This window comes from Myotis nattereri (genome assembly GCF_964212035.1).
Source record: "Myotis nattereri genome assembly, chromosome: 1".
Taxonomy (NCBI): domain Eukaryota; kingdom Metazoa; phylum Chordata; class Mammalia; order Chiroptera; family Vespertilionidae; genus Myotis; species Myotis nattereri.
In genome coordinates this window covers 27,375,251-27,398,816 of record NC_138075.1, presented here as the reverse complement: position 1 = coordinate 27,398,816, position 23,566 = coordinate 27,375,251, and the positions used below count along the sequence as shown (strand labels likewise).

At 43.3% G+C, this 23,566-nt stretch overlaps 1 protein-coding gene across 1 annotated transcript in view; it reads left to right on the top strand.

Moving 5' to 3' along the window:
* The window catches only part of SUSD6 (sushi domain containing 6), a 103,779-nt gene that overhangs the window by 37,054 nt on the left and 43,159 nt on the right, over positions 1-23,566 (top strand). The window contains exon 2 of the mRNA XM_081087652.1: positions 11,879-12,079. Coding sequence (XP_080943778.1) covers positions 11,959-12,079 — 121 coding nt within the window. The 5' untranslated portion in view covers positions 11,879-11,958. The remainder of the gene's footprint in view (positions 1-11,878; positions 12,080-23,566) is intronic.

Sequence of the window (23,566 nt, the reverse complement as noted above, 5' to 3'; positions counted from 1 at the left end):
ATTTGTGTATGTGTCTTATCTCTCCAACTTTACTATAAACTCTTTAATGGCATGTAATTTCCTTCCTCTTTTATCTTTTGTGGAATCTAGCTTGTGTAGGTGCTTAATATATTGTTGAATGAAGCCAGTAAGTTCCTTAAGGAAGATATATATATTAGAAATGAGTCCAGATGCCTTGTCTGAAGGGAAACACTAGACTTTCTCATTAATTTATGATTCTTTCTCATTTGCTTTGTTTATCATAATCCCTCTTAATATCTTCCAGGATGTTACCTGGACTTTATGAAGTTTTTCATTTGGTACCTCTGCCTCAACTTTGACTAATTTGAGATTACTTTTGGAGCCTCTCTTTGGGGATTTAGGGGACTATCCCTTGTGAATTAATCAAATTCCTTTCTTCTAGGGTCCTGATTTAGAGTGTCACATGGAGAGAGCTAAAACAATGATTGAAGCTAGAACTAGAGGCTTTGATGTAGGGACTCAGTACAATTTGAGGATTAAGTAAGGAAGGGCACAAGTGGGGGTCAGGGCATACGATTAATTGAAGGGGAAGGAATAGTGGGCAAGTTCCTGCTTCTCATTTTTGCTTGGGGCCTCACAGTACAACCTTTGACAGCTCACAGGATGTTTGGGTAATTTGTGAGGAAGAGGACAAGAAGAGTCATGGTTTGGTTATAAATTAGGAGGCTTCTTGGAACTTACACAAGATGGAGAAGATGGTGTCTTGTTTGGCTTAAGTACGTACCTCATTGGGGCTGTTAATCTTCAGTAGATGGAGGTGAAAAACATGCTCTTAGAATCCTGAACCTGAATGAACCTCAGGAGGAAATACTTGGGTGATATTTGAATAGAAAGGAGGGAAATGGCAGAAACTGGGACCATCAAGAAGTCTTAACTGAAGTCCTTGGGTTAACTGAGAAGGTACAACTTACAAGATATAAATTCCCTCTAGCCATTATCCAGCCTTGCTTCTCCCTTCTTTTCCAACTCTCTTCCCACCATCTAATAGTTTTGCCCTCTTTGAATTCATGGTAAAGTCAGAATGATCTGCCCTTACCACTGTGGATGAAAAGGGGCCACATGCTAAGCTGACTAACTCAAGGAAGGCCTGTGTGGTGGTCTTGTAAACTCAAGAGACCTAAAGTAACCACAAAGGATGGTCTGAAAATTAAAACTTTAACTAAAAAGCAGTCTATGGTGGCTAGGCATGTCCCAGGCCAGGATCTTCCCCGACAAAGATCAACTAAGATCTTTACTGAGCCTATTGTCTTTTTGCATCTCAGATAACAGACCTGTGGAATGTCAGGGTAACGTGTAATTTCCCTTTTTCAGAACCTCTCTGGGCACAACAAATGGCGTTGAGGAGCAGATCACAAATTCCTTCTTGTTACTGATTTTTTGTTTGTTTTTTGATATATATTTTAATTTATTTCAGAGAGGAAGGGAGAGGGAGAGAGAGATAGAAACACCAATGATGAGAGAGAATAATCAATTGGCTGCCTCCTGCACGCCCCCCTACTGGGGATTGAGCCCACAACCCCGGGAATGTGCCCTGACCAGAATTGAACTATGACCTCCTTTCTTTTCCATCCAGCCCCCTAATGAAAAAGCAAGAAAGAAAAGAAACAGAAAGTGACTTAAAGAATTATAGGATTTTGGAGCCAGAGAAGCTCTTCAAATAGCACTCATCTAGCTCAACCTTTACATTTTTAGAGGATGATGATGATAATAATGATAGATGGTGATAACTGTAATACCTACTACCATTTTTGATGACTCATTAAGTGTCAGGTACTATGCCAAATGTTTTATATGCATTTCCTCATATAATACTTAAAGTAGCCCTATGAGGTATGTTATTAGTGCTATTTTAGAGGTCCAGAAAGATTGGATAACTGCATTGGTGTTAAGAGTGTGCTGAAGCAGCTAAGGGCAGAGAGATGAAGCATCTTGCTTCATCCAGTTAGAGGCAAACATGCATTGAATCCAGATCTTTTTTTTTTTTTTTAAATATATTTTATTGATTTTTTTACAGAGAGGAAGGGAGAGAGATAGTTAGAAACATCAATGAGAGAGAAACATCAATCAGCTGCCTCCTGCACATCTCCTACTGGGGATGTGCCCACAACCAAGGTACATGCCCTTGACCGGAATCGAACCTGGGACCTTTCAGTCCACAGGCCGACGCTCTATCCACTGAGCCAAACCGGTCTCGGCAATCCAGATCTTCTGACCTTGAACTCAGTGAGCATATAATTTTGTTTTGACATGAGAATTCATTCTCTGGTCATTTTTGTCTCATTTCTTGCTCAGTCTTTTTTAATTTTAGTGAAACTGAATGAAATAGAGGAGGAAAGAGTGGTTTAGAATTGGGGGTTTTTGGTGAGGTTTTAAAGTTTATTTTTAAATAGGCAATCTTCCCAGACTGACTGGGAATGTAGCAGAAGGCCTGAGAACCAGGAAGTGACACAGACCTGTTTATACCATCCCACTTGCAGGCCTTTGGAAAGGATCCACAGAGATGATAAAAAGTAAACATAACTGCACCAGCCAGTTCTCTTGGGTCCGCTATTTTTGACCTGGAGGAGGTGTTTCCTGCACAGCTATGAGTACTTTGAAAACCAAAATGTAGCACTTAAACATCCCCTTGAGTAACCATGTATATAGACATTTATTTCTTGTTACCAGACAGCAGCATTCCATGGGTCTTGGCAGACAAAATTATTACACATCCCCCTCCCCCCCAATCCTTTTGGTGAGTTGTTCTTCCATTTCCTTTTCTTTATAATTAGCACTGTGCATGTAAAACTGTCCTGAGACCTCACTAAATATGTGCATGATTTTCAAGGTCCAGCTTAAATCTTCCTCTTTCATCTTCCCTCTACTAATCTAAAATAAAGTCTTTGTTACTGTCTCTTCTGTGTTCTCATAGCACTTTTAAAAACCTTTTTATTGGATCCTAGTAACAGTTTCACAGCGCTATACAGATAAATATGTAATTCCTCTCATGTGGATTGTGAATTTCTTGAGAATTATATCCCACTTCATCTGTGATCACCCAAGCCTTGCACGGAAGACAGCCAATAATATTTGCTGAATTGTAGTATAGTTGCTGCAAACACAGAGTCCTAAGAAGTCAGCTTTAGCACATCAGCTTCCCAGACATATTTGCCAAGGGAAGCCTGCTCCAGGCAGTTCTGATGGGAGCCAAACAGAGGGGTGTGATGACATCGATGTATCTCTGGGGTCTATGGACCAATTATAGCTGCTCTGCCAAGCATCTGTTTTGCTACTTGGCCAAAACTTTAGGATTTATATCCTTTTGCCCTCCTCTTTTAAATCTGCTGCTACTTTGCCATCTGGTATTGCCTACACAAATTGTCTTTTGGAGTTATCTTTTTTCTCCCTTCAGAGCACAAGTAAATGTTGAGTACCTTCGGGGACATAAAGAGGCTGAATTGGTGGTCTCTCCAGAAACTTACTGCCTGTAGTAATTGCAGCATACAACAGTTAAGTACCTGTGAGTGGATCCTGGGGAGGGATATGATTAGTTATCCCATTCATGGTCCAAGTAGTTCTGCTAAAGGTTCAGAAGAGCATTCATGCTTGTGGACGGAATTGATGAGTTTTCCCAGAAGAGAGGCAATTAACTTGTATTTGGAAAACAAAAGAGCAGGGAGCTCTTTGCAATAGAAAAGCAAGAGGAAAGACTTCTAGGCCCCTTGGCTTCCATTTATCTGTAAAATGGGGGTAATAGCACCTATTTAATGAAATAACAACTCTGCGCAAGTGCACGTGTGTGTGTGTGTGTGTGTGTGTGTGTGTGTGTGTGAAACACACATGTAAGCTCCATGCCTTCATTCTTCTCTACAACATATTCAGGCTAGAAAACCACCTAGGTCCCCTGAAACAAAAATTCTACTTTAGTATAATCATATACACAATTACTTAACTTTTGGGGAGGGATTGCTAAGTTCTTTAAAAATATTTTTATAAAGCCATGGGAAAGAACCTTGGCAATTCACTTGTTTAACCTGTTGGCTGTTCTTTTGTCTAAACTAACTTTGTGTTTTGAGCCTAGTCTCAGGGCCTATATTTCCATCCCAGCTGGAAGAGTGCCCTTTGGGAGTCAAGTGAGGACTCAGTCACAGGCTGTTAGAGCAGGGAGGGGCTCTTAGCCAGCACAAACTTAAGGGCCCACTGTTGCAGATACTGTCCTGCATCCTTCATGTTTACTTCATTTCTAGCCAGCAACAACTCAGTGTGGTGGGTATTGTTTATCCAGTTTATAGATGGGAACTGAAAATAACTTGCCCTAACCACCAAACAAATAATATCCAAGCAGACCAGAGATTCTGGCCCAGTCTGCCAGCATCATTCCACAATGGCAGCCTCCTTGAGAAATACTTGGTTGAACTGTTTCATTTTACTGATGAGGAAACAGGCCTAGAGAGAGGAAGTGATTTGTCCTAGATTTAGCCTATCAGTCCTTGATGAAGATGGGCCTAGAGAAGTGGTATCCTGCCTTCAGGGTTGGAAATTTATGCCAGAGCCAAGTTCCTCCTCACAGGCACTTTGCCTTCCCTCTCCCTTTTTCTGTCCTGAGTCAGTCTTGTTTTGTTCTCTTTTGTCCTCTCTTGCATCTTTTCTCTTTCTCTCTGTACCACTACAGCTCTGCAGTAACCCTAGTGTGTGCAGGCTGTTTTTCTGTTTTGGTTTTTTTTTTTTTTTTGGTTGTTATTTTTGGAAAACAGTTTGGGAACATTGTGTACAGATGGCCTATACAAATGTACTGATGGATTGATAAAGCTCTAAATGGGAAAGTGGAGTCTTTTTAGTTTGCTGCATTGCAGAGGAAGATAGATCCTAGGATGTGTCTTGGGAGATGTGGGGGGAAACCATTGGTTTTGCTGAATAAAGAGGCTGAATTTCACATTTCTTCCTTCCAGTCAGACTTTATTGACTTATGTTTTCAGAGGAAATACTTCTGGGCCCCTCCTGTTCCCTAGAAGACATTCCAGATTTCTCAGAACTGAAAGGGCATTTGGGGGTCATCCAGTCTTCCCCCATACCAGGACCAGGAAGAATGATTGACTTGCCTCTGATTCACTGTGGGTTGGTGGAGCTGGGACTTAGGGCTCCCTTCCACATTCAGGTCCATGCTGCAGTCATCCTGCTGTTAGGTTCTAGAAGAGAGAAGTTGGAGGCTGTTAGAAGAGGCTTAGCCGTGGGTGATAGGGTATGTCTGCTGGTGTTCCTGCTGTCTAAAGCCTGAGGAATAGGGTAGGGGGTAAGTGTGACGACCAGAGGATGTGATGAGCAGTTGTCTGGGAGCAAGAAAAATCAGAGCAATTCAAGAAAACCTCTATAACACCTGGCTTTACCATGTTTTAGATGACTTAGGGGAAAGCCAAGAGTTATTTGTAGGAAGTGAGTTTTAATAACAGCTTGATGTTTGTGTCTGTAGGCTTTGGAACTGGAGATTAAAAGGTAATGGCTAAAGTAACCATTCTGGCTCTCACTGATCTCAAAGTCCAACAGAAGACTCTGTGCCTATTGAAGCACTCAGTGGCACAAAAGAAGGGAAAAGATAGAGATGAGCAAGATTGGAAGGAGACATTTATCCCACAGGGGGGAAAATAAACTAAAGACATCTAAAAATAATTTTATCATTGGGGGGGGGGGGGTGGAAAGAATGGGAGGCATTAGGATTTGATCAACGTTTAGATATCTTTTGCTGCTGTGGCCCAGCCATTTAGGGTTGGTGGGAGTGAAGAGGGGAAACATTGAAGGGAAGAAAAGGAGAGGTAAGGGGAAGGCCTCTTTAGCATGTTGGTCACTTCTCCTTCTTACACTTCTTTAGAGGACTTTAGACGTCACAGAGTTAGGACTTCTTACCCTTATACTCTGAGATGTAATTAACTTGTTAAATTCTGTTCACACTTCATGAACTATTCGTTGTATTCCCCATCACATGGAAGTATAAGGTCAGGGAAGATGAGTAAGCAAAGTAATAAACTTCCTTGTTCTAGACTCTCTACCACCACTGTCCCCTTTCTGGACTAGTTTGAGATAAGAAAATGATTTATATTGGCTTTACTGACCCAATCCCCTCTCCTAACTAATGGAGAAACGGGCCTAGGTTTAGGAACTAATTTATCCTAGGCTGATCTCACAGAACTGTAGGATCTGGGAGCCAAACTTGACAGTCTGGACCATTTGCCTTTACAGAGGAAAGCTCAGTAGAGTGTGACTCAACCATGTCCCTCTAGCAGAGCTATGACATTCTCTGCAGGGTAGAGAACCAGGCACATGGCCTGAGGAAATCTAGGCCCCAGGGTGTCTGGGGGACAAGGTGTCCTTGCTGCTTCATTGCTGGCCCCACCTACTGCTGCTGCCTCCCCAGGCTGTGAGCCATTTTTGAAGATGACTTCCAGGACACCTTTAATCTTAACAGGCTCTTTAGTTAATCTGGAAGCATCTATGGCAATAACAAGCAAGCAAACAGTGTGAACTTTGGGCTTGTGTTCCACGTTCTCTTTAACACTATAAACCTACCCTGTTAGTCATCATCATTTTATGAGAAGTTTCTCAGCCCTTTGCTATTATGGCTTCTGGACTAAAGCCTGTAATAGATCTGAGTCTTTTTCAGTTTATAGAGTAGTCCCTCATATTGTGTCTCTTGGAGCCTCACTAGAGACCAGAGAGATACTCAAAGCAAGCAACAGCCCCAATTTACAGATGAGAAAACATAGGCAGAAATTAGGTAAGTGGCTTCCCCAAGATCAGGGCTGTGGCTTAAGGGCAGTGTTCTTCCTCTTGGAGGGTCATTGTGGACAGGAAATGAGTGTTAATGACATCACATTCAGCAGAGCACAGTCACCTAGGTTTTGATGTCCTGGGTTCAATAGAGCTGGGAAAAGCCAGACCCTGCCCTTGAGGGGCTGACAGTCTCATGGGGTCTCCCTTTGCCACATTCTATTGGGACAGCAGCTCTAGTTCCAAGAAAGAAAATAAGGGTGAATGCAGATTTCCCATGACTCCTCACCCTTTGTTTTGGAGGGAAAAACTGGCTGTTGGAGGAAGAGATGGCTTCTATAAAGAGAATTTTGGGTGCCATGTAGAATTCTGTGGCTGAGAGAGAACTTCGACCCTTTTTGAGATGTGGAAATGGAAGCCAGAGGTATGACCAGCCATCTAGTTGGTGGCAGAGGTGGGATTAACTGTAGCCCCAGACCCTCCTCTCTCTTCTCACCTCTTACGTTTAGATGTTATATGCCTTGTTAGGGTGGGTGAGTGCAGACTTTGAAAATGAAGCTGAGTTCCAGGTCCCTCAGTAATCCTAATTTTTTCCCTTTTTTTTAAACTGGTAAAATATATATAAAGTAAAATTGACCGTCAGTCATTTTTAAGTGTCTAGTTCAGTGGTATAAGTACAGTAATAATGTGCAACTATCACCACCATCCATTTTCATAACTCTTTTCATCTTGCAAAACTGAAATTCTGTACCCTTTAAACAATATAACTTCCTATTCCACCCTCCTGATAACCACTATTCTATTTTCTGTTTCTACTTAATTATACTTTTTTTTTTTAATTAGGGGAAGTGGTCACTAACATGCCAAAGGAATACTGAAGTAAAATGTATTCTCTTATTTTTCTTAAGTTTTTGCCTATGTGTTTTTCTAGGGATAATGAATACTTAGCCTTAATTTGTTGTGAAGTGTTTTTCTTTTGATTTGGTGTAAAGCCACAATTCAAGGACAGGACTGCCTGCTGCCTGCCTGCCTGCCTCCCTCCCTCCTGGCCTCTCCTTCCTCCCTCCCTTCCTTCCTGTGTTCCAAACAGATTCTTTCTTTAAATTATTAGATGTATGTTGTGACCCTTTCTCCACAGTAGCTGGATTCTCCTGTTGTGGGGATTCGTTTTTCTCTGTATTATTTCTGAAGCACTGACCCTTGGCTCAGACTTGCATATAAAAATACTCCATTGACTGCCCTCCATTCATCTTTTCTCTCTTTCTCTCTCTTTTTTGCAAAGCCCCATTTTCATCATCCCCTCTGTTGTGCACTTGATCAGGTCTTAGTCTTCGTGGTGGAATTGGTCCCTTGGCAATAAGAAAGGAGCCAGCTGTTCCTTTGAAACAGAACAAAATAAAAAAGGAGCTCATAAGTGTACATCTTTCCCCCAAGTTATACTGGCTTCTCCACATGCAGCCACAGCAAGTAACCCTACCAGGTAGTCACCGTTTCCTTAAGGCAACAACCAGTGGATCATCAAGAATAACACCTGCTTGTGTCATAGCACATACACACAACACATATTTCTGTAGTGAATGGATGAGTCCAATCAGAGTGGCGCTTTGGGAGTAAGAAGGGGGTTAGTTCTGCTGAAGGGAGTAGGAAGATGGTCTTTGCTGAGCCCTGACAGTGACTGTATTCCTGGCAGAGGGAGCAATCAGGTTTATTTGAATGTCAATTTGTTGAGGAAGGAAACAGGTGGTCTACAGGACAGCCTTGCTACATTAATTTTATTTATATTTTATCTGTTTGAATAGGTAATGCATGCACAAGATACAACACTTAAGGAGATGTGCATTATCTTGTGCATTATACCAGAGATATTTTCAGTGCATATAGGGGTGTGTGTGTGTGTGTGCTTTAAAAATACACTCATACATATAAATGGTTTTCTTCACATACTAATTTTGGAAGTCATTCCATACTACTACAGACTGAACTTCCCAGTTCTTTTTAAACTACTGCATAGTATTCTAGTGTATGGCAACTTATTTAACTTGTTTCCCTTCAGTCTTTTGCCAGTACAAATAATGCAGTGAATATCCTGCATATATGTCATTGCACACATATGATTTCTGAGGAAAGATTCTAGAAGTAGAAGTAGAATTATGTGTATTTTCACAGATTGTCCAAGGAGTTTTACATTAATTATAAAATACTAAATTTATACCACTTAGCATCTCCTTCTCCCCAGTCCTCTAAAATCCCTGCCAGAGTGAGCTTTCTAAATGAATCTGGTGTTATAACTTCCCTGTTTCTAATCCTCATAAGCTCCACATGGTTTCAGGGTACAGTTTAAATGCCTTATCCTCTCCTCTGCCTCTAGCCTCTGCCAGGAGTGCTGTGCTCCCATTGCTTTGATCCGCTTGTATTTGGTATCTCCTTTTCCCCTCCGTCTTTTTCATTGGACACATCCTTTTGCAGTGAACCTAGCAGCACCTCCTCTCTTGCACAGAACATCTAAGCATCACTCTGATCCAGCCTCGTCCATTCACTGCAGAATTATTTGTTGTGTGCATGCTGTGATGTCATTCTCAGGTGTCATTCCTGATGATCCACTGGTTGTTCCTTTAAGGGAAAGGTGACTGCCTGGTAGGGTCACCTGCTGTGGCTGTATGTAAAACAGCAGCACCAGAGGGCCCATTGCTAACTGGCTGGTGGCCCTAGGCATGTCCTTTAACCTCTTCGGATCTTGGTTTGGTATCTGTCAAATGAGGAAGTGAAGCCTGATAACCTCCAAGGACCCATGGCTCAGATCTTATTATTACGGTATCAACAGCTGGCAGTGTTTACTGAGGACTTGAAAAGTTCAGGCACTGTGTCAAATACTTTGTCTAATCCTAATCCTTCTATCAACCCTATGAAGACAGTATGGTTACTGTCTCTGTTTTACAGAAGAGAGCACTAAGGCTTGAGAGAGTCATTTGGCCATAATAGAAGCAATATTTGAATTCTGGCATTCGGACTCTGTGGTTCTTAGCCACATAAATGTATGCATAGTCCACACATTTACATACCCACAGTTTTGTGTACTGTTTCGGGTCACTCACAGACGCTACCCCTAGAACTCTCATGAACCATCCTGTTCTACAACTGTAAAGGCTCAAGCTGGAGTCTGGGTAAAAACTGGGGACAGATGACTACAGTTACAAATATTTGTGGGTAGTGGGTGAGGACCCAGTGTTTAACTCTGTTCTTAGACCCCTGGGTCTTACGCATTGAGGACTGTGACAGATGCTTTTTCTTTGGACTGAGACAGCTCATTGCTGTTTGCTGTTTGCAGTAACACTCTTTTTAAAAAAATCCTTACCCGAGAATATGTTTAGAGAGGAAGGTGGAGAGCAAGAGCGAGCGAGAGGGAAACATAGATGTGAGAAACATTGACTGGTTGTCTCCCTTATGTGTCCCAACTGCAGCCTAGGTATGTGCTTCACCAGGAATTGAACCCCAGCCTTTTGATGTACAGGATGATACTCCAAACAAGGGAGCCACCTGGCTAGGGCTGCAGTAGCTTTTTATAAGGGGAGCATAGGACTGAGTCAAGGCTACAAGACATGGATTGAAGTCAGGTCTGACAATATCCCTGACAGTCTCAGGGGCATCCTTTATTAGGGTTGTAGATGGCAGGCTCCCCTGTCTATTTACATAAGGTCTTTTTAATGGAGATGGAGGTGTGTATGGAATTAAAATTTAAAAAGAAGTGTAATCTTATTTTTGAAATACCTGTTATAAACTAGGATAAATAAAATCAAATTAAGTAAAATATAAGATCCATATCATAATGTATCATCAATCCAACTGCTTCCCTGAAGGCATGTAGAAAAGCTTTCTTAAAAGTCTTGACCCCTGCCCTGGCTGTCATGGCTCAGTGGTTAGACCAGCCGTGGGCAAACTACGGCCTGCGGGCCGGATTCGGCCAGTTTGAAATGAATAAAACTATTGTACCCTTTTATGTAATGATGTTTACTTTGAATTTATATTAGTTCACACAAACACTCCATCCATGCTTTTGTTCCAGTTTAAGAACCCATTGTGGCCCTCGAGTCAAAAAGTTTGCCCACCCCTGGTTAGACTGTCAGCCTGGGAACTGAAGGATTGCAGGTTTGATTCCGGTTAAGGGCACATACCTGGGTTTCAGGTTCCCCCCCTCGTTGGGGCGTGTTCAGTAGGCAACCAATTGATGTGGCACTCTCCATTGATGTTTCTCTCTGTCTCTCTCTCCTCTCTCCCCCTACCCCTTCCCACTTTCTCTAAAAATCAATGGGAAAAATATCCTCCAATGAGGATTAAAAAAAAAAAAAAGAAGAAGAAGTCTTGAACCCTGATTTTTTTTTTTTTTTTTAAATACTGATTCCTACTTTTATGAAGTCTTTGAACTAGAATGGATGGTAGGGCTAATTAACAATTGTAGCCATCCTCCCCCACTCATTATCAGGTATAGCCAACAAGTATGGCCTCTGGGGTCATAGGTGTGTTGCCTGAGCTGTTAAGTCAGAGTCAGATCCTAGGGCTCATCCAGCCTCAGGCAGTTGAGCAGGCCAAGCTAGGGGCCCTTGGCTGCCACTGCTGCATTCCTTCTCTAGGCGGTGTAGTTCCCCCTTTAAGACACGTGTTCTCTCTCTCTCTTTCTTTCGGTTAAGTTGAATTTACTCTGAGGGCAGGTGGCACAGGCAAAGCCACACTCTGGTATAGCAGCTCTGTGTCAACTGCTGCCTCTCTCCGCCTCTGTGCTGGAGCCTCCGAGGCAGGCAGCCAAGCAGAGCCAGGGCAGTCTCTGAAACCTTTCTGTGACCCAGAGATCTCCAGGTGAGCCCGTGCTTGTCTCCTTGTCCTATCGTAAGGATCTGGCTCCTAGATGCTGACGCTGATGGCAGCTTGCTGCAGGCCCTGATATTTCTCCAGGAAGGAGTTGAAAAGCTACTTATGTGCTTGTCTCTTCTGAAAGCAGGAATTCAGTTGCTAGAAATCTTTCAGCTTTGTACATGATTATGGCTTCTTTAGAGTAAAGTGCCTACTTGTAAACGTATGGGTAAAGTTTTCACTTCACTTATGTCTGTTTTTTGTTTGCTTTCTATAGGTGACTCTACACCTGGCTGACTTTAGAATTCTTCTGGCTTTTAATTTTTTTCTTTTTAAAATAACTTGGACGGATAAAAGATGTGCCATGGCAGGATAGCACCAAAGAGCACCTCAGCGTCTGCCGTGGCCTCTGTGGGACATGGAGTGTTTCTTCCGCTGGTGATCCTTAGCACCCTTCTTGGAGACGGACTTGCCTCAGGTGAGTCCTGGCCTTCTGCCATCGGTCTGTGGGAGGGAAAAGACACAATACTCTTGTTTCTCCTAAAAGCTGGGATAGGGAATTCTCTGTCTGTTAAGCAGTTACAAGGAGAGCAGGGTGGGGGGCTTTTGTGCTGTGGTATAGCAGGGAGCCAGTACTGCTGGTTTGGCACCAAGGGGCCTAATGAACAAGATGGAGGACAGTTGTGTAGGAATCTACTGGTGATGACATTATCACCCCTCTCCCCTGCTGTAGTTATCAGGCAAGACAGAGGTGTGGGATTCAGATTATGATGTGCAGGTAAGGGTGCAGGTTCTCAGAACCAGGTGCCCATGTTCATAGCCCATTCCCTACTACTCGCTGGCTCTGTGACCTGAGCAAGCTTCTTCACTTATGTAAAACCTCAGTTTCCTCAGCTGCAGAATGGCAAAATAATAGTATGTACTTCATAAGGTGGTTGTGAAGATTGTCTCAGAGAATGCAATAAGCATTACTGATTGTTAACTTTTCTTAAAAATATATATTTTACTAGAGCAGTGGTTCTCAACCTTCCTAATGCCGTGACCCTTTAATACAGTTCCTCATGTTGTGGTGACCCCCAACCATAAAATTTTTTTCGTTGCTACTTCATAACTAATTTTGCTACTGTTATGAATCGTAATGTAAATATCTGATATGCAGGATGTATTTAGGCGACCCCTGTGAAAGGGTCGTTCGACTCCCAAAGAGGTCTCGACCCACAGGTTGATTACCGCTGTACTAGAGGCTCGATGCACGAAATTAATGCAAGAGTAGGCCTTCCTTCCCATGGCTGCCGGCACCAGCTTCCCTCCAGCAACTGGGACCCTGGCTTCCCTCTGGCTGCCAGCAGGCACCTGGACCCAGGCTTTCCCTTGCAGCTCTGGCTTCATCCGGAAGGACGTCTAGTCTAATTAGCATATTATGTTTTTATTATTATAGATTGCTTTCAAAGAGGAAGGGAGAGGGAGGGAATGGAAACATCAATGATGAGAGAGAATGATTGATCGGCAGCCTCCTGCATGCCCCTAATGCAGATCAAGTCCACAACCCAGTCATGTGCCCTGACTTGGATTTGAACTGTGACCTCCTGGTTAATAAGTTGATGCTCATCTGCTGAGCCACACTGGCTAGGCTGTTAGCTCTTTATTATTTGTTTCTTGTCTTTCTGGTTTTTTTCTCAGAATGGGTACAGAGTTAAGGTATTGTAATTTAGTGAAGCAGGACTTGGTCATTGACACTACAAACTTTGTGATTTTGGACAAGCCACTTAACCATTCTGTGGCTCAGTTTCTGCATCAAATGAGGAGTTGACCTGGATAACCTTTAAGGTCAGGTCTAGTTCCCTCAGTCTATACTTTCATGATTCTAAGGACTTTCTGGTTAAAGATTATAAGGTAGAAGAGTCTTCTTAATGGACTACAAATGCAGCAGTGAGCCCTTTAGGGTTTGTATGGTCCTTGTTGCCTTCAGCAGTGCTCTAAAAACCCTATAGGTTCCCTTCATGTGGTCCTCGAGACCTGGTATCCTTTTTAGAAAGGGCATATTTGGGTGTGTATCATAGGCCTCTGGGTGATGCTACAGAACCTGCCTCAGTATCTGCAAACACCAATAGGGGTCTCAGTCAATTATGGTTGAGCTTACCAGAAATGGTGCCCCTATCAGAGTTCATTAGATACATGTATATGACAGTTTTCTTTGGGCAGTGTTCTCTGGAGAGGGATCTCAGCTAGATTCTGGAAGGGGTCTTGGAGGAAGGCTGGTGTGATACAGTATGACCTTTAAGAGTCTCCATAGTTCAGTGTTATTCATTCCCTTTCTATCATCTTTCACCACCCACTTACCCAACACATACAAATAATGGTGAAATCTTATTTAATCTTTTCTTTTTGCCTTTTCTGAATTGTTGGGAGGAACAATTACTGATTCTTTTGTTACAGCTTTCCTCACCACACACAGATTTCTTCTGCTGATCCCTCTCATTCACCTCATTCTGACTCTTAACCCAAACCTTTCCTATAAACCTGAGACCTCATTGTCTATGAGGAGCCAGCCCCTGGCACAACCAAGGGGGCCACAAATGGTTAGGACATGATGGTTATATGAGGTTGCAAAGGAACAGAAGGCCAGCCTCCACCATTGTGCAATAAAATGAAGAATGGCCTACATTCACAGGGCCATTTCAAAGCCAGACGAGACCTCTAGAATGGTAGTCACAGAGCTAAAGAATGTGGAGGCCCTCTCTTGTTCACCACTGTATCTCTAGAGCAGGAGTTGGCAAACCGGTCCATGGGCCAAATCCTACTTCCTGTCTGTTTTTCTATGGCCTGTGAGCTAAGAATGGTTTTATAACTTTAAACTAGAGGCCCGATGCACAAAATTCGTGCACAGAGCGGAGGAGGTCCCCTCAGCCCAGCCTGCACCCTCTCCAACCTGGAACCCCTTGGAGGATGTCCGACTGCCAGTTTAGGTCCAATCCCGGAGAGTGGGCCTAAACCGGCAGTCGGACATCCCTCTCACAATTCTGTACCGCTGGCTACTAACCGCTTACCTGCCTGCCTGCCTGCCTGATTGCCCCTACTGCCTCTGCGTGCCAGCCTGATCGCCCCTAACTGCCCCCCCCCCCCCGCTGGCCTGGTTGCCCCTAGCTGCCCCCTGCTGCTGGCCAGGTCGCCCCTAACTGCCCCCCTCCCCATGCCAGCCTGGTCGCCCCACACAGCCTGCTGTTCAGTAGTTTGGTCGTTCCTCACTTAACCCCCCTGCCGACCTGGTCATAGGCAGCCATCTTGTGAGGGCGTGAGGGCTATTTTGCATATTACCTCTTTATTATATACGATAGTTAGGAAAAAAGTCAAAAGAATAATATTTTACATAAAAATTGTATGAAACTCACATTTCAGTATCCATAAGTAAAGTTTTATTGGAACATAGCAGTGTTCATTTATGTATATGTTGCCTATGGCTGCTTTTGTGCTATAATGGCAGAGTTGAGTAGCTGTGACATAGACTGTGTGGCCCCCAAAGGCTAAAATATTTATACTTTAAAATACTTTGCCCTTCGTAGAAGAGATTTGCATCCTACCCCAGCCCAGAACAAATAGTGCTCAATAAGTATGTGCATGAATGAAATGACTTATCAGAGCAGGAAGGAAGGAAGCTAGGACTGGTCAGAGCTAGGATGGAATTTAAAGGTTGTGTACTTGCCCAGGGTCATAGGGCCAGGACCAGAACCTACAATGACCATCCTCTTCCAAGACTCTGTTGGGGAAGCTGTCTCGGCTTTTTACCTGGCAGTATTAGGGTCTGCCTTCTGTGTCTGAAGTCTTAGTTTCCTTATCTTTGTTAACCACCCCCCCCCCCCCCTCACACACACACCTCACCTTCCTTTTTATGGGCTTCCCCCCTGCATCCTCCCTCCCATTTTCCAAAAATCGACACCATTCAAAATTTCCATCCAAAGTCCAAAATCAATGATCAGGGACTGATGATTCTAGACTGGCTGGATAAAGGGATTATTCTGCAGTGTGGAAAAATACATGTCTATAGTGTGGGCTTAGCCCAGAATGGGAAAGTTGCCTCTGTTGTTTGCTCCCTCCTTGCTACCATCTACAAAGAATCCTTCCTCCCCTGCCATCCACCCTCCAAGTCTTTCTAATCCCCATAAAACATCTGTATTGGCACAGAGCAGCGTGCATGCAGGGGAAAGGGTTTCACCATTTCTTAGATCTAGTGTACGAAGTTGCTGCCAATATTTTTTTCTCTCTCTGGAGTAGTTTCTGGAGGAAGGAGGTGCTTAATCCTTGGCCTGAAAACCCAGAGCACACCTGTATGGCCATGCCTGCCATGAGCAACGTGCCAAGCAAGTTTGCCAAGAAACTAAGATTCTTAGGTACTCTGAAGTTAGGGAAAAGCAGTTTAGTTCAGGAAAGGCCCCGTCTTCCTCTTCCTGCATTTCTTAACCTTCTTCTGTAGCCATCTCTGAACACCCATTCTAGAGGCATTTTAAATGAGGAGCTTGTGAACCCACAGCCTTGTTATCCAGTGGGCTCCAGTAGACCCTGAATATGTTTGTGTACCTGTGCATTCATGACTAAGAATCCCACTGGACATAGGAAGTGGGCATATTCTGGGGGGCAGTTTGTCTGCATAGTCTCTGGTCATAAATACCAGAGTCACTCCTTAGTCTTGGTCATACTTGCTCAGGTTTAGAAGAAAGGAATTGTGTAAAGAGGCACTTGAGAGTTCTAGAATAAAGTTATATCATGTTTGGGGCTCAATTTTCCATCCTGGTTTCTCTTATCTATAACTCAGGGTTTATTGTTATAAGAGAGTCATAGGATCTAGATTCCACCCAGGTCATTCCTTTAGCAGAGATGAGAGAAATTATTGAAAGTTTCCTTTTTTAGGAGTGGCAAAAGGAAGCATATCTTATTCTTCATACCTGGTCTATCATACAGGGGAAGATTAGAATTAAAAATAAGATTTATGCACATACTACCCAACTTGCCTTGGGGGTAGGGTGGGGGCTAGAGAAGAATTAGGATCCCAGTTAATGTAGCATCCTCTCCCAGATCTCACAACTCCTTTCTTTCACTTGTGATCTTAAGAAACTTGCTATATGACCTTAGGCAAATTACTTGACTCTTTGTCTCTTCTATAAAATAGAAGCAAGATACTTAAGGATGCTAGTTTGGTGGTGTGTAGACTAATAAAAATAATTGGAAGGCACTTGACATATAAAATATGCGGTGTAATTCCCAAATAACAACAACAACAGAAATGGTATGTGACCTACTGTTGAGTCATGTTGGGCAGGAGACTTTATGCAGATGACATAATTTACTGTCTTTCAAAAACAAAATTGAAGATGTAAAGTCACTTTTTGGGTTGGGGATAAGGTGTCAAACTTGACTAGGAAGGATGGAATATTTCTGGAATTTCCTTTGTCTTCTGTGTTTGCATAGTTGGATGGTCTCAACCCAACTGGCTTGCTGGCCCATATAAAAAGCTTTTTATTTTACTCCACCCCTCCTTAGCATATTTACTGAAGAAACTCAGTATTTTATTAGTTTATGAATTTTTCCCCTTAAAATGTTGCCATGACACTTTAGACCATGTTAAACATCACATAAGCACCTAATGTAAATTTAAAATGGCAGGGAAAGCAACCATCTATACCTACATGGCAGAGAGAAAGCCAGGTACTTAGTGTTCATTGAAGATGGAAAATGTTGAGAACTAGGCTTTCAGGGGGATGATGTGGCTGTGGCCCTTAACATTACTATGGCAGAAAGATGTTGGCAGGTGCCTTGGTTCACTTCCCTATCTGAGGGACCTGGAGTCAGGGATAATGAACACTGACCTAAGAGAAGAGGACAGATAGGAGCCTGATGCATATAAAAAATTATTTGTCAGGCTCTGTGTTATCCCATTTAAAGATCTCAGAGTGTGTTTGAGCTAGCTGATCATGTATCCATTTTACAAGTGAGAAACTCAGGCACAGAGAGGTTAGATAACTTGCTCAGAGATAGGCAGTTGTTGGAGTGACACTGGTTGGGATTTGTGCCCAGTCTGTCACTCTGTTGTCCTGTGGTCTGCTGAGAACCACACTACCTGTGCTGAGTTGCAGGCTCCTCTGACACCCATTCCTTGTGTTGCTCTATTGGAGCACTCAGCCCAACCTTCAGAAGATTATTTTGACAAAGAAAGATACCATCTGTTTTTTTCTTCTGGATAAAGGCTGTAGGAGTTACCCTGTTTCCCTTTGTGGTTGTTTCTGTCCTCATTTACCATTGCCCTTGGTTGTTTGGTTCCCAGTTTAGGCACAAGATTTGCCAAGGCAGTTCTATTACTGGGAAGGATCAATAGGGACCACAGCAAATTGTTTGCTAAATGAGGATGTAGTTCCCAAAACATCCACAGAGCATCTTCCTGTCAGCTGCAAACCCTGCTGACAAAGTGATGTAATCTCTCCATGGTGTAATTACCTGTGACTATAAAAAGACTTGAGGATTGTGGTAGGAGGATGGATAGATCATTAGAGGGCTTGTTACACTCTGGTGTCATGAAAAGACATTGAGAAATTACCCTCTGCAGGCTAATTGCTGTGCCATGTTTAGGACATTGCAAACGCATGATACAAACCTTGCACTGTAACTTTTGAAACAAAAGAAACCAGGAGTCCACCAGCCTGAAACCTGAGTGGGTTATAGCCCTCATTAAACACAGATTCCATTTGCCAAGCAAAGGTGCCCCTCTATCCTGGGCTAACTTTAGAGCTTGGAAGCTACCCTTCCTACCCGCCCAACTCTTCTACAAAAGAGGGACACAGAGTGCTAATAAAAAAAAAACTAGGGTTAGCACTCAGTCTTTATTTATTTCTAGGCAGATTTGCAGATAAACTCTTTTTAGCACCTCTTACCCATTGAAAGATTTCTTCCTTCTCATCACTCAGAAGCATGAGCCTGCAGAGGGTTTGAGCAACTCTCTTAGTCCAGGTGGCTTGTGCTGGTGTGGCTGGCTGCCTGGACTGTGGCGAGATCAGGAGTGACCTTGGCTCACCTCATGTTTAGCTTTGGGGCCTAGAGCAACAGCGGCATTTAGAGACAACCTGTGGTGTGAGTGCGATAGGTGCTGACTGCTGACTTCTCTGAGCCCTGTTCACCTACCTCACTGTAAGCAAACCTAGAGCATGAAATGTGAATTCACTGGAAGATGAGGATGAGATTACAACTATTGAAAAACCCTAGGGTTTCTCTTGTCAGTGGAATAGGATTCAATTAATAAATGCTTTAAAGTGGCAAATTCCACCTGCAGCTCTCATGGAGTCACTGAGGTCACTAATATAGCTGAGAATAATAACTAGCTGTCATTATGCTCCAACCCAATCCCTTGGTTTTTAGAGAGGCATGTAGTCTGATTAAAAGCATGGACTCTGGAGTCATAGTGCCTGGGTTTGAGTACTACCTGTACTCCTAGCTACCTGTGTTACCTTGGATAATTATCCTGACTTCACTACCTTTGTTGCCCTAGAATAGGAATGAAAATAGTGCATAAGATTGTTGCAAGGATTGAATAAGATAGTACATATATGTAAAGCACTTAGGATAATGCCTGGCATACAAAGAAATAATTCCCAAGTTGGAAGATCAAATTCTAGCACCAATTGGTACAGCCTGTACATCTGAGATCACAGCTGAGTAGTTCAGACAGACTCGGGGTTGGAAAATGCTCCTTGTTTTTTCTGTTATCTCTTGGATTTGATTCAATACATCCTGCATTCTGTATGAGTTATTCATAATTCGTGTTTCTAATTCTCAAATGCCACATCTTAGCATTCCACACATGAAGACAAATCGAAAAGAGCAGTAATGCTGGGGGGTCAGTTAGGTAACCTCACAGTAAGCCATGCCCTTCGTGAGGCTTCTTATTGACATTTCAGAGCCCAGGTTCCTTAAAGCTGCTATTTGTTAGGAACTTTAGGAATTATTTTGAAACCTTATAAGTTTGAGAATGCTAAGGGTCTGTTCTTTCAAAGACATGTTTCATTTTATCAGCACCAAGATGTGATTGAAGGATTACATTTCAAAAGATTCCTAAACACATCTGGAAGAATACAACATTAGAATTAAAAAATAAGAACTCTTCTTTTCTCCAGTTGGTAGTCTTTTGCCTCCTTCTAGTTTTCTTAGCAATATTTGACAGCATTCCTTCTTTTAAGAGCCTTTCCCACCTAGATTCATTTGCTTCCTCAAAGGTGGATATTTCTCCCTTGTTTAACTTCTTTGACTTACTAGCTTTGCCAATAGCCAAATATTTCAAAGTACAATTGTTAATCATTCAAAATTCTGCACATAGTACAGAGAAGATAAACAGATTCCCCTTAAGATTTTTTCTTTGCAAAGCTTTTTTTCTTTTGAAATTCACAAAACTATTTTAGGCATTTCAACCCAGCAGAGGAAATGTGTTTCAGGAAAATTATGGCCAACTACAAATAGGGTTATAAAGTAATTCTGCTGTAGCCTATGTTTATTGTGAGTAACCAACAACACTTTATTAAATACAAAGGGCCTCATGATCAGTGCTTCACGTGTAGTAGACACATGTCTCCTTGGGAAAGGGCAGGACCTGTGCGTTTATTGTCACTGGCTTGTGTTCTGACAGTTTGGCCTTGTTGACTTTGGCAGTGGTAGGAGGTACAAGAGAATGTTGCTGGGATTGTCACACAATGGATAAGGACTGAGTGGGCGTGTGGTGCTGCCTGTCAGTGTTTACTGAGCACTGAGCTAAACACAGAGAAATGTGGGATGGACAGGGGAGAAGCCTTGGATGCTTCTGCTTCCAGGTTGATCTCATAACTTTGGAGGCCAGAATGCAGAGGACCCTGTGGTGACTTGAACCAAAGCTGCCACACTAAAGCTCCTGATAACCATCCGTGGTTGCTCAGGATTACTGATTATTGGCCTGTGAATTTAGCTGGTGATTTCAGTAGGCTGTGTGGATCTCTTCTTTACACCCCTCATACAGTAGACACCTTCAGTCTTTGATATTTGAGGCCTTCTCTTATATTCATGTGTCTCTCAGGCTTGGTTCTAGTTCTGTGTTCTTGGTTTCATGTTTGCACATAAGCTCCTTGAAGGCAGGGACAAAGTTCTTTATACTTTGCTATAACTAGACCAATGATCACCCCAGGTGGACTCAACAAGCACATCCTGGAGAAAGTACTGGGGGAAGGGAGGGGGCCACTCCTGACAGGATTGTGCAGAATTATGGCCTGTCCTGTATGTGAGGATGAACAGGACAAGTCCATAGCCCTGTGAGTGGCAGCCGCCTGTGGGCCTCCCTTCTGATTGATGGTTTCCCATAAGAGTCTGGGAAGTTGAGAAGCATATGAAACTGTCTTCATGCCTCAGGATGCAGGTGTTGGGGCTCTTCTGAGAGGAAAGGAGTGGGACTGGCAGGCTGCCCAGAAGAGTTTATCATGGCGTGTACTAACTTTCAACTTAGATGCAGATCTTTGAACCCAGTGCAGGTCTTCTTAGGTCATGAGGACGGAGGAAAAGTAGACCTTTATTGCCCGTGGGGAGTGAAGGTTATGTGGAGGAATGTATGTACTAGTAAAAACCAGGATGGCTCTAAAATCTATCCTGATACTGGAGAGGGCCAGAGGAAGGCTTGGATGGTTGGGCTTCCCTTTCTCAGTTCCCTTTAGCTTATTCCCTAATGTCAAGGCTAAGAAGACTCCTTTTTTACCCTTTCCTGAACATCAGCACCTTCAAACTTATTCTTACCCTGTTCTTCCTGTGGCGGGTGCCCTGCCTTCTCCCCTTTCTGCCATAATTCCCTTCATCCTTTAAGATCCAGTTCATAGTCACCTCCTCTGTGAGACACCACCCATCCCTTTACCCCTAGAATTAGCAGGGTCTAAAGGAAGAAGAGTAGGCTTTGTGTGTATTTTTTAAATAGAATTAGCAGGAGCTCCTGGTCTCAGTTCTTTCTTTTGGGAAGATGTCAGAGAGGTTTCCTATAAATAAGATTCTATTTCCAGGAATCTTAACTCTCTTTAATTTGAAAGGATTGGATAGCTCATTAAGACTTATGGGGCCCTGGCTGGTGTTGATAAGTGGTTAGAGCATTAGCCTGCTCATGAGAAGGGTCTCATGTTTGAGTCCTGATCAAGGATACGGACCTGGATTGCAGATCAATCCCCGGCCCTGGGTTGGGGTGCATACAGGAGGCAATCAATCGATGTTTCTCTCTCCCTCTTGCTCTCCTTCCCCTTTCTCCCCCTCCCTCCTTCCCTTCCACTCTCTAAAAAAACCAATGGAAAAAAAATCCTTGGGTGAGGTTAACAACAACAAAAGACTTCTGGGAATTGCAGCTTTCGGGAACTGGGCTGAGGCAGAACCCTTTGTTCTGCAGATCATGATACACAAATCCTATAGACTTACTCCTAATGACCACCAAGGGTTGCCAGGGTTGCTGTGGGACAGGTTTGGTTTGGTATTTTAATAAAGGGCATTACCTAGTTTAGCCAGTATGTCTTGACATAAGGTGGACAGGGAGGACACCAGGAGATACATATGCCATGGAGAGCTTTCTGGGACAAGATACTGGCCTGGATCTTGATGGAAACTATTACATGTAGTTTGGTCTTTGTGGTCAGCCTGTGAGAGGAGGGCACCTGAGCCAGAAACAGTTCTCTACACCAGGAAGAAACAGAGCTGATGGTTTAGCACTGTGATTTATTCAGTTACTTGTTGAGCTTTTGCTGAATGCCATGACTGTACCAGCTACAGTTCTGTGTGAGACATGCTGTGATCAGGGAATCATTGAGCCATACTGGAATACACATCTGAGGGGCTCCAAACTCAGATTGGGATGGACATGGAAGACTTCTGTGCGGGAGAGAAATGTACACTGAGACCTAGCAGCAAATTAGGGGCCAGGGAGTAGGGGAGACAAGGGCATAGTGAGGTTAGGAATGTAGTCTCTTGGGCCAAAACAGGCTGGTTAGAATCCTAATTCTTCCACTAACATGTTGTGTAATTTTGAACATGTTTCTCAAAGGTGATGTCCCTCGGTTTTCATATGTGTGAAATTGGGGTGATAACATACCATATAGGGTTGTGGTGTTACCATCATTTTTATTCATATGGCACCTTACCAGTGGCCATGTTGGGCACAGTCGGGAGGGAGGAGAGAAAGAGAGTTAGATAGTGTCTGCTGTGTTCACTGACATTCCCTTCCTTTGAAACTTGCCATGTCACTTCTATTGAAATTTTGGAAGCCCAATATACTCTGTCCCCCAAACTGGTTTGCCTCTTGCCCTGGTGGGTGAATGAGTGGTCTTCTCTGCTTTGGAGTAAGTTGTAAAGCTGGTATTTCAAAAAAGAAAGATAAAGTCTAGTCTCAGCCCAAGATTTCAGAGAATTAGGCTGAACATCACCAAAAGTACAGTTTGGGGAAAGCACCCAGAGGGGTGAGATGCTGCTGGTGGAGGCAGGTGCCTTCCCCGAGTTGTCAGAGTTTCCAGGGGAGGGAGGAGGAAGGAAGAGAAGGACCAAAGCTCCCTGTGCAGGAGTGTCCTAAAGATCACAGGGTTAAAGAAAAACAAACACCAGTTGATGAATTAAGGGTTGAATTAGTCCAAACAGGGAAATAAAGAGGGCTGGAGGAGGGTGTTGATTTTGGTACAATTTATGGAGAAGATTGAGGATGAGAAGAATGGAGTAGAGCTCTTATTTGCCCAGGGGAACAGGAAGTGACTGGCTAGGTGAGGCTGCCTTTCCAGCCTCCCTAAGGTTGCGTGGGGGAGAGACACACTCAGGGCAGGCCCCTCATCATCTGCCTCAGCCCAATAAGCCCGTGGGAGGTGTGTCTGACAAGGACTCCTTATACTTCAGCCAGTCTGACACACCACACAGGATCCTATGTGGTCTTGGAGTCACAGATTCTGCAGGGAGGCCT